The sequence below is a fragment of the Rhinoraja longicauda genome, chromosome 4, assembly GCF_053455715.1.
Source record: "Rhinoraja longicauda isolate Sanriku21f chromosome 4, sRhiLon1.1, whole genome shotgun sequence".
NCBI lineage: Eukaryota > Metazoa > Chordata > Chondrichthyes > Rajiformes > Arhynchobatidae > Rhinoraja > Rhinoraja longicauda.
Window position 1 is genome coordinate 85,593,337 of NC_135956.1, and position 14,091 is coordinate 85,607,427.

Below are 14,091 nucleotides of genomic sequence, written 5' to 3' on the forward strand. Positions count from 1 at the left end.
TCCTCCCCCTTCTGTCATGGGGTAGACTGACTCCCCTTCCCTCTCCCCCCCGCCCCCCCCCCAATCTTTGCACATCCCCGATCCTGGACTTTCCATTCGTCACTTTAATTTCATGTTTCACGTTTCTTTTGTGTTTTATGACTGTTGGCAGATCGATTCCCCTCCTGGGATAAATAAAGTTCTATCGTGTCATAGAAACATAGAAACATAGAAAATAGGTGCAGGAGTAGGCCATTCGGCCCTTCGAGCCTGCACCGCCATTCAATATGATCATGGCTGATCATCCAGCTCAATAACTTGTACCTGCCTTCTCTCCATACCCCCTGATCCCTTTAGCCACAAGGGACACATCTAACTCCCTCTTAAATATAGCCAATGAACAGGCCTCAACTACCTTCTGTGGCAGAGAATTCCACAGATTCACCACTCTGTGTGAAAAAAACCCCTTCTCATCTCGGTCCTAAAAGACTTCCCCCTTATCCTTAAGCTGTTACCCCTTGTTCTGGACTTCCCCAACACCGGGAACAATCTTCCTGCATCTAGCCTGTCCAACCCCTTAAGAATTTTGTACGTTTCTATAAGATCCCCCCTCAATCTTCTAAATTCCAGCGAGTACAAGCCGAGTCTATCCAGTCTTTCTTCATATGAAAATCCTGCCATCCCAGGAATCAATCTGGTGAACCTTCTCTGTACTCCCTCTATGGCAAGAATGTCTTTCCTCAGATTAGGAGACCAAAACTGTACGCAATACTCCAGGTGTGGTCTCACCAATGCCCTGTACAACTGCAGCAGAACCTCCCTGCTCCTATACTCAAATCCCCTCGCTATGAATGCCAACATACCATTCGCTTTCTTCACTGCCTGCTGCACCTGCATGCCTACTTTCAATGACTGGTGTACCACGACACCCAGGTCACGTTGCATCTCCCCTTCTCCTAATCGGCCACCATTCAGGTAATAGTCTATCGTACCGACTTAGTTCTTCAGTGACGTTGTGGCTCAGGGCTCTTAAATCCAGCCTCGTGCTGTTTGATTTAACACTGACTGTGTTGTTAATGCCCTTCCCTCGTTCCCACGTGAAGATGGCTGTGATGCTTGTGAATCACTGAAGTAGATTAATTCCTTCCGGTGGCTTACTAGAACCATTCTGAGGCCATTTAAGAAGCAATCATGTTGGTGTTGATAGCACCATGGTCATTTCAATCGAATGCCATTTTAATTTGATAATTGAAATTTGTTATCTAATTCTGTTTTTATGTTTAAGAATAAGGGAGTAGGCCATTTAGAACGGAGATAAGGAAAAACCTTTTCAGTCAGAGAGTTGTAAATCTGTGGAATTCTCTGCCTCAGAAGGCAGTGGAGGCCAATTCTCTGGATGCTTTCAAGAGAGAGCTAGATAGAGTTAAAGATGGTGGAGTCAGGGGGTATGGGGAGAGGGCAGGAACGGGGTACTGATTGAGAATGATCAGCCATGATCACATTGAATGGCTCGAAGGGCTGAATGGCCTCCTCCTGCACCTATTGTCTATTGTCTATTGTCTATAGAGCTAGATAGAGTTAAAGATAGCGGAGTCAGGGGGCATGGGGAGAAGGCAGGAACGGGGTACTGATTGAGAATGATCAGCCATGATCACATTGAATGGCGGTGCTGGCTCGAAGGGCCGAATGGCCTCCTCCTGCACCTATTGTCTATTGTCTATTGTCTTTTGTCTATTGTCTATTGTCTGTTTTTATGGTGATTTTAGTAAATCGATCACAGACTTGCTTTCTGAATCTTGCAATGCACATTTCTCTCTGCTGGTATTTATTGCTAAACTTTCTCTCTGCTGTGTTAATCTGCACGCCAATGCTGTTTGAGCTATTTTGTTAAATGTAGAGCATTCTATGCCATTCCCAGGGCATGAAAGAATGGTATGTAGCATCTTCCACAACTAAGTGGTGTCAGAATAGGTGTTGGGTGGATTGCACCCTTCCATACCGTGTGTGAACTAATTGCGCTCGGATGTCTTTTCTCTGTTGATAGCCGAAGGGTTTCCAGCGTCACTACAGCTCCCCATTATTAATCCACGAACAATATTCCTGTATCAAAGAGGTCATGCCTATTGGTAAGTACCGTTACAATTATTCCAAAGGGATATATGTCTTATAAGAAAATAACTGCAGATGCTGGTACAAATCGATTTACTCACAAAATGCTGGAGTAACTCAGCAGGTCAGGCAGCATCTCGGGAGAGAAGGAATGGGTGACGTTTCGGGTCGAGACCCTTCTTCAGACTGATGCCAGGGGGGGGCGGGACAAAGGAAGGATATAGGTGGAGACAGGAAGATAGAGGGAGAACTGGGAAGGGGGAGGGGAAGAGAGGGACAGAGGAACTATCTAAAGTTGGAGAAGTCAATGTTCATACCACTGGGCTGCAAACTGCCCAGGCGAAATATGAGGTGCTGTTCCTCCAATTTCCGGCGGGCCTCACTATGGCACTGGAGGAGGCCCATGACAGAAAGGTCAGACTGGGAATGGGAGGGGGGAGTTGAAGTGCTCAGCCACCGGGAGATCAGTTTTGTTAATGCGGACCGAGCGCGGGTGTTGGGCGAAGCGATCGCCGAGCCTGCGCTTGGTTTCGCCGATGTAGATACGTTGACATCTAGAGCAGCGGATGCAATAGATGAGGTTGGAGGAGGTGCAGGTGAACCTTTGTCTCACCTGGAAAGACTGTTTGGGTCCTTGGATGGAGTTTATTTGCATGACACCCTGTGGGTGATTTTTCTTAATTGTCCCTTTATTTTCCGATAAAGCTTGCAGCAGTAAAGTTGACCCAGTGTATGAAACGCTGCGGTTCGGAACATCGCTGGCACAGAGGTCCAAGAAGTCAGGCCTTGGATCAGACTCGCCCCAACACCACGCTGTAAATAATTATTTTGGCTATTGCATTTGATTCGTTGTTCAACTGTTACTCGATAACTTGGCAGAGGAAGCATTTAGATATTTTAGATTTTAGATTTAGAGAATCAGCGCGGAAACAGGCCCTTCGGCCCACCGAGTCCGTGCCGCCCAGCGATCCCCGCACATTAACACCGTCCTACACACACTAGGGACAATTTTTACATTTGCCCAGCCAATTAACCTACATACCTGTACGTCTTTGGAGTGTGGGAGGAAACCCACGCAGGTCACGGGGAGAACGTACAAACTCCGTACAGACAGCGCCTGTAGTCAGGATCGAACCTGAGTCTCTGACGGCGCTGCTTTGCTGTAAGGCAGCAACTCTACCGCTGCGCCACCGTGCCGTCTCTACACCGTGGAGTGGTGTCTTCTTTGTTAATGGTAAATATGATACAATTACGGCAAATCCAATTTCCTGGACCCACTCTGACTGCTGAGAATGGATATTTTAAAAAATGGGTAGGAAAATAACTGCAGATGCTGGTACAAAAAAAATGGGTGCTCCTGATTTTTACATCCAATATAAATCTCCTGATAAAAGAGGTGAATCGAGGACCAGAGGACATAGGTTTAAAGTGAAGGGGAAACGATATAATAGGAATCTGAGGGGTAACTTTTTCGCACAAAGGGTGGTGGGTGTATGGAACAAGCTGCCTGAGGAGGTAGTTGAGGTAGGGGCTATCATAACGTTTAAGAAACAGTGAGATAGCTACATGGATAGGACAGGTTTGGAGGGATATGGCAGGTGGGACTAGTGTAGCTGGGAAATGTTGGCCTGTGTGGGCAAGTTGGGCCAAAGGGCCTGTTTCCATGTTGTATAGGAGCAGGAGCATGAATATAGGAGCAGGGAGGTTCTGCTGCAGTTGTACAGGGCATTGGTGAGACCACACCTGGAGTATTGCGTACAGTTTTGGTCTCCTAATCTGAGGAAAGACATTCTTGCCATAGAGGGAGTACAGAGAAGGTTCACCAGATTGATTCCTGGGATGGCAGGACTTTCATATGAAGAAAGACTGGATAGACTCGGCTTGTACTCGCTGGAATTTAGAAGATTGAGGGGGGATCTTATAGAAACTTACAAAATTCTTAAGGGGTTGGACAGGCTAGATGCAGGAAGATTGTTCCCGATGTTGGGGAAGTCCATAACAAGGGGTCGCAGTTTAAGGATAAGGGGGAAGTCTTTTAGGACCAAGATGAGAACGTTTTTATTCAGAGAGTGGTGAATCTGTGGAATTCTCTGCCACAGAAGGTAGTTGAGGCCAGTTCATTGGCTATATTTAAGAGGGAGTTAGATGTGGCCCTTGTGGCTAAAGGGATCAGGGGGTATGGAGAGAAGGCAGGTACGGGATACTGAGTTGGATGATCAGCCATGATCATATTGAATGGCGGTGCAGGCTCGAAGGGCCGAATGGCCTACTCCTGCACCTATTTTCTATGTTTCTATGTTTCTATCACTCTCTGACTCTATAAATACAGCCACAATGAACATTTGCCAACAGGAGCTTGGGATGAGAATGATTTTAAAACCTTTTTGTTTGTCCCCCATATTAAATGTTAAGTCTTTATGTTGGTCAATAATTCTGAAATAAGGAAAGCCAGGTGTATAAAAATATATTTACCTCTGCATTCACAGTGGGTTCATGCCAAGAATGTTGGAATAGATTGAATAGATTGCGGATTTGAAACCAAGCACCTCAGCGGGAACTTGTGCTTAGAAGATGTGGTATCCAATTTGTAGCCACACAGAATTTCTGTGCTGAAATTCCCTGCTGTATGCTCGAAAGCTCCATTCTGCACGAAAGCAAATTGGAAAATTGACCATGTTTCCCATGTCAATGTACCATGTGATATCATTATGTCACACAATTTTACAGCACAGATACAGGCCCTTTGACCCAACTTGTCCGTGCCGACTAAATTGGCATTCTCAGCTAGTCCCTGCTGCCCACATTTTGCCCGTCTATATGCTAAAGCTCTCGTTTGTTTGTTTGTTTGTTCCTGAACTACAGCCGAACCGGTGCACGATAGCGCGACAATTTTTGGCCCACCTTGCTCACCGTCGTCCCTTTGGTGCTAATGGAATGTAGGGGGGGGGAAGAAAGTGAGAGGAGAGGAGGGGCAGGGCAAAGCTTGGCAGGTAACAGGCAAGGGAGGGGGGGAGGTGTTGAGAGTTGTGAATCTGTGGAACTCTCTGCCTCAGAAGGCAGTGGAGGCCAATTCTCTGGATGCTTTCAAGAGAGAGCTAGATAGAGCTCTTAATGATAGTGGAGTCAGGGGATATGGGGAGAAGGCAGGAACGGGGTACTGATTGTGGATGATCAGCCATGATCACAGTGAATGGCGGTGCTGGCTCGAAGGGCTGAATGGCCTCCTCCTGCACCTATTGTCTATTGTGTATTGATAGGAAGATGATTGGACAAAGGCCAGAGATGAAACAAAACGTGTTAGACAATTGTGAATCGAGAGTAGATGGAAGGGAAGGGGAGAAATAGGTGAGGCACATGGGAGGAGGTGGAAGAATCTTGGTGTGGGGAGGGGAGCGTGATTAGACGTGACCTAAAATTCTAGAATTCAGTGTTCACACTGTGAGTTGTGAGCCACCCAAGTGGAATGTGAGGTTGTTGTTCCTCCAGCTTGTCTTGGTATGTGGTCTCACTCTGGCAAGGGGGAGAGGCCCAGGACAGAAAACGTCAGTCAGGGAAGAGGATTTCCAATGTTTAGGAACCAGGAGATCCAGTCGCCCTTGTCAGACCGACCACTTGTGTTCCTCGAAACAGTCGCCAAGCCCACACATGGTCCTGTTGATGTACGGGAGGTCGTACCAGGAACTGTGGATGCAGGAGTAGATGAGGTTAGATAGAGGTGGTGCACTTTAGCTCTGTCTCACCTGGAATGACTGCTTGGGTTCCCGGATGGAGGCGAGGGTGGAGATATGGCGATAGGTGTTACACATCTTCTGCAGTTAGACAATAGACAATAGACAATAGACAATAGACAATAGACAATAGGTGCAGGAGTAGGCCATTCAGCCCTTCGAGCCAGCACCGCCATTCAATGTGATCATGGCTGATCACTCTCAATCAGTACCCCGTTCCTGCCTTCTCCCCATACCCCCTCATTCCGCTATCCCTAAGAGCTCTATCCAGCTCTCTCTTGAAAGCATCCAACGAACTGGCCTCCACTGCCTTCTGAGGCAGAGAATTCCACACGTTCACCACTCTTTGACTGAAAAAGTTCTTCCTCATCTCCGTTCTAAATGGCCCACCCCTTATTCTTAAACTGTGGCCCCTTGTTCTGGACTCCCCCAACATTGGGAACATGTTTCCTGCCTCTAATGTGTCCAATCCCCTAATTATCTTATATGTTTCAATAAGATCCCCCCTCATCCTTCTAAATTCCAGTGTATACAAGCCCAATCGCTCCAGCCTTTCAACATACGACAGTCCCGCCATTCCGGGAATTAACCTAGTGAACCTACGCTGCACGCCCTCCATAGCAAGAATATCCTTCCTCAAATTTGGAGACCAAAACTGCACACAGTACTCCAGGTGCGGTCTCACCAGGCCAGTTGCAGGAGAAAGTACCTGAGAAGGGGGCGGTTAGGGTAGGAAGGGATGAGTGAGCGGCTAGGCTTGTATACACTGGAATTTAGAAGGATGAGAGGGGATCTTATCGAAACGTGTAAGATTATTAAGGGGTTGGACACGTTAGAGGCAGGAAACATGTTCCCATTGTTGGGGGAGTCCAGAACCAGGGGCCTCAGTTTAAGAATAAGGGGTAGGCCATTTAGAACGGAGATGAGGAAAAACTTTTTCAGTCAGAGAGTTGTGAATCTGTGGAATTCTCTGCCTCAGAAGACAGTGGAGGCCAATTCTCTGAATGCATTCAAGAGAGAGCTAGATAGAGCCTCTTAAGGATAGCGGAGTCAGGGGGTATGGGGAGAAGGCAGGAACGGGGTAGTGGTCGAGAATGATCAGCCATGATCACATTGAATGGCAGTGCTGGCTCAAAGGGCCGAATGGCCTCCTCCTGCACCTATTGTCTACTGTGAGTTAGGGGCGGCACGGTGGCGCAGTGGTAGAGTTGCTGCCTTACAGCGAATGCAACACTAGAGACCCGGGTTCGATCCTGACTACGGGCGCTGTCTGGACGGAGTTTGTACGTTCTCCCCGTGACCTGCATGGGTTTTCTCCGAGATCTTCGGTTTCCTCCCACGCTCCAAAGACGTACAGGTTTGTAGGTTAATTGGCTTGGTAAATGTAAAAATTGTCCCTAGTGTGTGTAGGATAGTGTTAGTGTGCGGTGTTTGCTGATCGCACAGACCCGGTGGGCCGAAGGGCCTGTTTCCGCCCTCTGTATCTCTAAACTAAAAAGCAAACAAACTTAAAACACAGATACGGCAAAACAAAACTGCACATTTGCACCTGTCCTTTGTTAAAACCGTTGTAAAAAAAACAAAGAATAAACAGTTAATTTTCTCATTGAAAGCTTCTGACAAATGTCCAAACAATGAAAGATTCATTGGGGTGGAGAGGCCCCCTCACACAACCTTTTAAAGGGACACTCACTCTAAAAACACAAGAGATACTACAAATATATTTCACAGAAAGGAGCAGAATCATTCAGTCACATCCTCTCCCATTTGGACTATTCTACATTCTCCCAGAACTGATCTCACAAATAATTTGACAATCTTTGCACTCACTTTCATCATGCACCTTTTTAAAGGTGTGTAGGAAAATAACTGCAGATGCTGGTTCAAATCGAAGGCATCACAAAATGCTGGAATAAAAGGCCAGTCCCACTTAGGCGATTTTAAGGCGACTGCCGACGACTAGGCTGACAGTTTGCCGGGGTGTCACGGGCATGATCGTGAGGAGTCTTCAAAGAATCGTAGTGGATCTCGGCGCGTCACTGAGAAATCAACCGGTATGAAATTTCTCGGCGACAGCCGGCTTGTCGCCAGGTATCGTAGCTTATTGCGGGCGCTGTCGCATGCTGTCCCCAGGTTTGCTAGGTTGTCTTAGATGCATTTAGAAGCACGTAATATTAAATTAAGTAAAGTAATTCGAAGATACCATAAAATACTTGTGTTTAACCAATTTATTTACCGTCAGGACATTTGACAGGTAGATTGGAGGCGGCAGTTTGACGGTCAGGTAAGCGTAGGAATTTTTGCGATGTTTATGGCCATCAGCGATTACATTTAAAGTGGGCTCCCAACCCAGATATGCAACCCAGAAACCAGATATGCATCTCCCGTACATTTTCAAAGAATGCCCATTTAACCACTTTTAAAATTAAATTTCTTAATACTGCTATTAGTGGACTGAAAGTCAATCCAGTTTACACCTTGTTACCGTGAAGCTTGGTTTTCAAGTAACCCGGGCAAGATGTTATATTTCAAAACTCTCAAGTAATTACCGACTTGTCAGTGATTTCAGCGAAAATTAGGACGCCGGAGAAGCATTGACAGCGTGGGAATTTCGCGATGTTTCCGAAGACGCTGTAATCTCGACCTGACTCGGCATTGTCGCGGTCATTGTCGTCGGGTAAAAGAAAAGTTTGGCGATCTGCTACGACTTTGACAGTCGCCGGCAGTCGCCTACAAATTCGCCTAAGTGGGACCTGTCCCGCCCCCTCCCCTGACATCAGTCTGAAGAAGGGTCTCGACCCGAAACGTCACCCATTCCTTCTCTCCTGAGATGCTGCCTGACCCGCTGAGTTACTCCAGCATTTTGTGATACCATGCTTTCTAAAATCTTTTTGAATGCAAATTAACTAGCAATGTGCTGAATCTCACAATATTCGCACACTTCTAACATTCCTGGTTGCTCACATCTCCTGTTATGCTTCCTTTGGCCTAAATTCCCAAATTATCCTCGAGCTCTCAACACCCAGGTCAATATCTCATTAAAATCATTTCCCACCAGGGAAAATATAATCTTTAAATGAGGCCCCATTCCGTGTTAAAATAATTTCAGGAACATATTCTCATTTCTCTCACGGTTTACCTTGCCCTGAATATTCAGTCTGAGCCAGAAACTTTCTTTCTGCTGAGTCTTCTACCTTCTCCCTTGATCCCTGTTTACCAGGCCAGTTTGTTGTGACTCTTCCCAGTCCATTTCTTTACAACCTCCTTAAAAACATCAACCTTCTGTTCATTAGTTAATGCCTGTTGTTGACCCAGGACCTGTCTCGTGAAATTTGGCGCAAAGGTGCCCAGACTGCCGAACGTACTTTGTTCTTTCTGATCAAATTAATATCGTCGTTAGCAAGACTATGAACCTCCTTTATTTTTCCTAACCTATCCCAAAATACCATTGTTCCTCTTTGAAACAGGCAGTTCATTTACAATCGTCTGTCTCTCTGAGGCTGTCAGAGGTACCGTGTGAGTAATTAGTCTCCCTATCGTACTGACGAGAGTCCGAATCAGAGCTACTGGGGCTCATTTCTTTACATCTATGCCCTAGGATGGGGGACAATCCATAATCCTCATCATACCCACCTCTATATATCCCATTAATTCACAAAATGCTGGAGTAACTCAGCAGGTCAGGCAGCCTCGGGAGAGAAGGAATGGGTGACGTTTCGGGTCGAGACCCTTCTTCAGACTGATGTCGGGGGTGGGACAAAGGAAGGATATAGGTGGAGACAGGAAGATAGAGGGAGCTCTGGGAAGGAGGAGGGGAAGGGAGGGACAGAGGAGCTATCTGAAGTTGGAGAAGTCGACGTTCATACCACTGGGCTGCAAACTGCCCAGGCGAAATATGAGGTGCTGCTCCTCCAATTTCCGGCGGGCCTCACTATGGCACTGGAGGAGGCCCATGACAGAGAGGTCAGACTGGGAATGGGAGGGGGAGTTAAAGTGCTGGGCCACCGGGAGATCAGTTGCGTTAATGCGGACCGAGCGCAGGTGTTCAGCGAAGCGATCGCCGAGCCTGCGCTTGGTTTCGCCGATATAGATCAGTTTACATCTAGAGCAGCGGATGCATATATCCCATGGTCTAAACTTCCCCAGCTCATTTCTTCCTCCAGTACATGGTCAAATGGTGAGACACTTTTACCTTTTATTTTTGGTTCTTTGGCTGTGAGTGGAATTATTCCTTTTCCATATTTACTATCTTAATGTTCCTGCCGCCAAACATTTTGCCCAGTGAGGCGTGCCTCTGGATTGTATCCTTTTGGCATGTTGGCCTTCCTGACAAGAGGAGTTGAGTATAGAACCAAAGAGGTCCTTCTGCAGTTGTACAGGGCCCTGGTGAGACCGCACCTGGAGTACTGAGTGCAGTTTCGGTCTCCAAATTTGAGGAAGGCCATTCTCGCTATTGTGGGAGTGCAGCGTAGGTTCACCAGGTTAATTCCCGGAATGGCGGGACTGTCGTTTGTTGAAAGACTGGAGCGACTGGGCTTGTATACACTGGAATTTAGAAAGATGAGAGGGGATCTTGTGTTATACCTGTACACTGAATCTGGCTTTATTTGGGGCCCAGCTCAGATGGGAACAGACACAAAATAAAACATCTCATAGATCAGTGGTGAGCTTCTCGAACAGATCAGGCAGCATATCAGGAGAGAAGGAATGGGTGACGTTTCGGGTCGAGACCCTTCTTCCCGAAACGTCACCCATTCTCTCCTGAGATGCTGCCTGACCTGCTGAGTTACTCCAGCATTTTGTGATACCTTCGATTTGTACCAGCATCTGCAGTTGTTTACCTATAGCTTCTCGAACAAGTTGGTTTATTGGAGGCCTCAACAGTCCGCACTGAAAAACACTCTGATAGAACCCAAAGTGTTTCAAAGATTCACAGTACCTACAGCATTTTATATTCTCACGATACAATGGGTACTTCTTGATTCTACATTTTAAAAATAAGTCATCATTGTCAATATCTCTGTAATCTTTAATCTTTATCTTTCCCCGCAGTTATCTTTAACCTTAAGCTCCCTGTTACCTAAAAAAACATTCTTCCCATTTGTATTACAAATAGATACTATAAATGTGAGTGTCTTGATCAGTGTTATTACCCTCTGCTGTTTACAACCCCCAATGTATATTTCACTAAACTAACTGTGCTGTGGAACTAAACACCATGATAAATCTATTTAATGCCTCACTAACATCCTTAGGATCCCGATGTTGACCATTTGTCCCATCATGCATCTCTAGTCTGTAAACTCTACATAGACATTGTATGTCTACCATGTGAAATGTTATCCAAGTCCTGGCTGAAGTCCACATAGACAATGTCTATGACCTTGCCTTCATTAACCGTTTTTGTTTCTTCTTTAAAAAACTCTATCAAATTCATAGGACAGGACATCCCACATACAAAATCATACTGACCATCCATAATCAGACCGTATCTATCCAAATGCATATATATCTCACCCCTCAGAGTCCTCTCGAGTAACGTCTACCATGTTAGGCTCACTGGTCTATAGTTCCCAGGCTTTTCCTTGCAGACAATAGACAATAGACAATAGGTGCAGGAGGAGCTCATTCGGCCCTTCGAGCCAGCACTGCCATTCAATGTGATCATGGCTGATCATTCTCAATCAGTACCCCGTTCCTGCCTTCTCCCCATACCCCATGACTCCGCTATCCTTAAGAGGCTCTTTCTAGCTCTCTCTTGAATGCATTCAGAGAATTGGCCTCCACTGCCTTCTGAGGCAGAGCAGCCCTACTAAATAGTGGCACAACATTATCCACCCTCCAGTCATCTGGCGTCTCAACCATAATCAGAAATGACAGGGACCATGAATGGTCAAACAAACACACAAAGCCTGAGTAGAAAGATGCAGTTGATAACTTTAGTCAAATTATGGAAATATTAAAATATTACACTGTCTAGGGTCTGTGAATAATCCTGGCAGTGACGTCTGAAGAAAAGAAAATACCCGTTAATCTAATTATTAGTTAATTAAAAATGAAGAATCAAGAAGTACGAGCGATCTGATAATTTTGGCCTCACTTCCCGCAATATTTTTGCTTGCCTGTAACCTCTTCATGTTTCTGGCCTCTGATTAACAGTGACCTCCACTGCTGTTATGAGATGCCAGTGGTACAGTTCTATTTGTGCATGTGTTGCTTGCAGGGCTCCGGCGATCCATAATGCCCTTTCATTTCGTGAAATCAAAATTCCCACACCCATGGTAAATTCAGCTAAAATGTTTTCAATGTGCAAGGCACTGATGTGCGTTGTTGGCTTTCAATAGACAATAGACAATAGGTGCTGGAGGAGGCCATTCGGCCCTTCGAGCCAGCACCGCCATTCAATGTGATCATGGCTGATCATTCACAATTTAGTTTAGTTTAGAGATACAGTGTGGAAACAGGCCCTTCGGCCCACCGAGTCCGCACCAACCAGCGATCCCCACACATTAACACTACCCTTCACACACTAGGGACAATTTTATACATTTACACCAAGCCAATTAACCTTCACTCCTGTACGTCTTTGGAGTGTGGGAAGAAACCGAAGATCTCGGAGAAAACCTACGCAGGTCATAGAAACATAAACATAGAAACATAGAAACATAGAAAATAGGTGCAGGAGGAGGCCATTTGGCTCTTCGAGCCAGCACCGCCATTCAATGTGATCATGGCTGATCATTCTCAATCAGTACCCCGTTCCTGCCTTCTCTCCATACCCCCCTGACTCCGCTATCCTTAAGAGCTCTATCCAGCTCTCTCTTGAATGCATTCAGAGAATTGTCCTCCACTGCCTTCTGAGGCAGAGAATTCCACAGATTCACAACTCTCTGACTGAAAAAGTTTTTCCGCATCTCAGTTCTAAATGGCCTACCCCTTATTCTTAAACTGTGGCCCCTTGTTCTGGACTCCCCCAACATTGGGAACATGTTTCCTGCCTCTAACGTGTCCAACCCCTTAATAATCTTATACGTTTCGATAAGATCCCCTCTCATCCTTTGCATTTTGCAACCGTGCTATCTCTCTGCTCTCTTCATTTCTTCTTAGGCTTCAGAGCTGACAAAAGTTCCAGAGGAGAGTGCAAACGCACAAGGAGGCATGTTGGATTTGAGCAGGAAATCGAGGGATTGTGGTGAGCATGAAACTAAAATCTACTTTTTTAACTGTCTTTGCATTAAAGGCTCTGCGGGTCCGGAATGTTCTGCTCTTCATATCATTTCATTTGTTGACTCCTATGCGGTAAGTTTTAAAAAGCATTTAATTCAGTGACTGTCATTGGACTATTCTGCAATGGTATGAAGGCACCATCCTAGTTAAATATTCACAAAATGCTGGAGTAACTCAGCAGGTCAGGCAGCATCTCGGGAGAGAGGGAATGGGTGACGTTTCGGGTCGAGACCCTTATCATATCATAGCATATATATACAGCCGGAAACAGGCCTTTTCGGCCCACCAAGTCCGTGCCGCCCAGTGATCCCCGCACATTAACACTATCCTACACCCACTAGGGACAATTTTTACCTTTACCCAGCCAATTAACCTACATACCTGTACGTCTTTGGAGTGTGGGAGGAAACCGAAGATCTCGGAGAAAACCCACGCAGGTCACGGCGAGAACGTACAAACCCCTTACAGTGCAGCACCCGTAGTCAGGATCGAACCTAAGTCTCCGGCGCTGCATTCGCTGTAAAGCAGCAACTCTACCGCTGCGCTACCGTGCCTTCCTCAGACCGATGTCAGGGGGGCGGGACAAAGGAAGGATATAAGTGGAGACAGGAAGATAGAGGGAGATCTGGGAAGGGGGAGGGAAAGAGAGGGACAGAAGAGCTATCTAAAGCTGGACAAGTCGATGTTCATACCACTGGGCTGCAAGCTGCCCAGGCGAAATATGAGGTACTGCTCCTCCAATTTCCGGTGGGCCTCCCTATGGCACTGGAGGAGGCCCATGACAGAAAGGTCAGACTGGGAATGGGAGGGGGAGTTGAAGTGCTCAGCCACCGGGAGATCAGTTTGGTTAATGCGGACCGAGCGCAGGCTTTGAGCGAAGCGATCGCCGAGCCTGCGCTTGGTTTCGCCGATGTAAATAAGTTGACATCTGGAGCAGCGGATGCAATAGATGAGGTTGGAGGAGGTGCAGGTGAACCTCTGTCTCACCTGGAAAGACTGTTTGGGTCCTTGGATGGAGTTGAGGGGGGAGGTAAAGGGACAGGTGTTG

At 46.5% G+C, this 14,091-nt stretch overlaps 1 protein-coding gene across 1 annotated transcript in view; it reads left to right on the forward strand.

The window, feature by feature from the left end:
* The window catches only part of stac (SH3 and cysteine rich domain), an 80,667-nt gene that overhangs the window by 42,292 nt on the left and 24,284 nt on the right, over positions 1–14,091 (forward strand). The window contains exons 4-6 of the mRNA XM_078398451.1: positions 2,024–2,105; positions 2,794–2,903; positions 12,924–13,115. Of these exons, the coding sequence (XP_078254577.1) occupies positions 2,024–2,105; positions 2,794–2,903; positions 12,924–13,115 (384 nt within the window). The remainder of the gene's footprint in view (positions 1–2,023; positions 2,106–2,793; positions 2,904–12,923; positions 13,116–14,091) is intronic.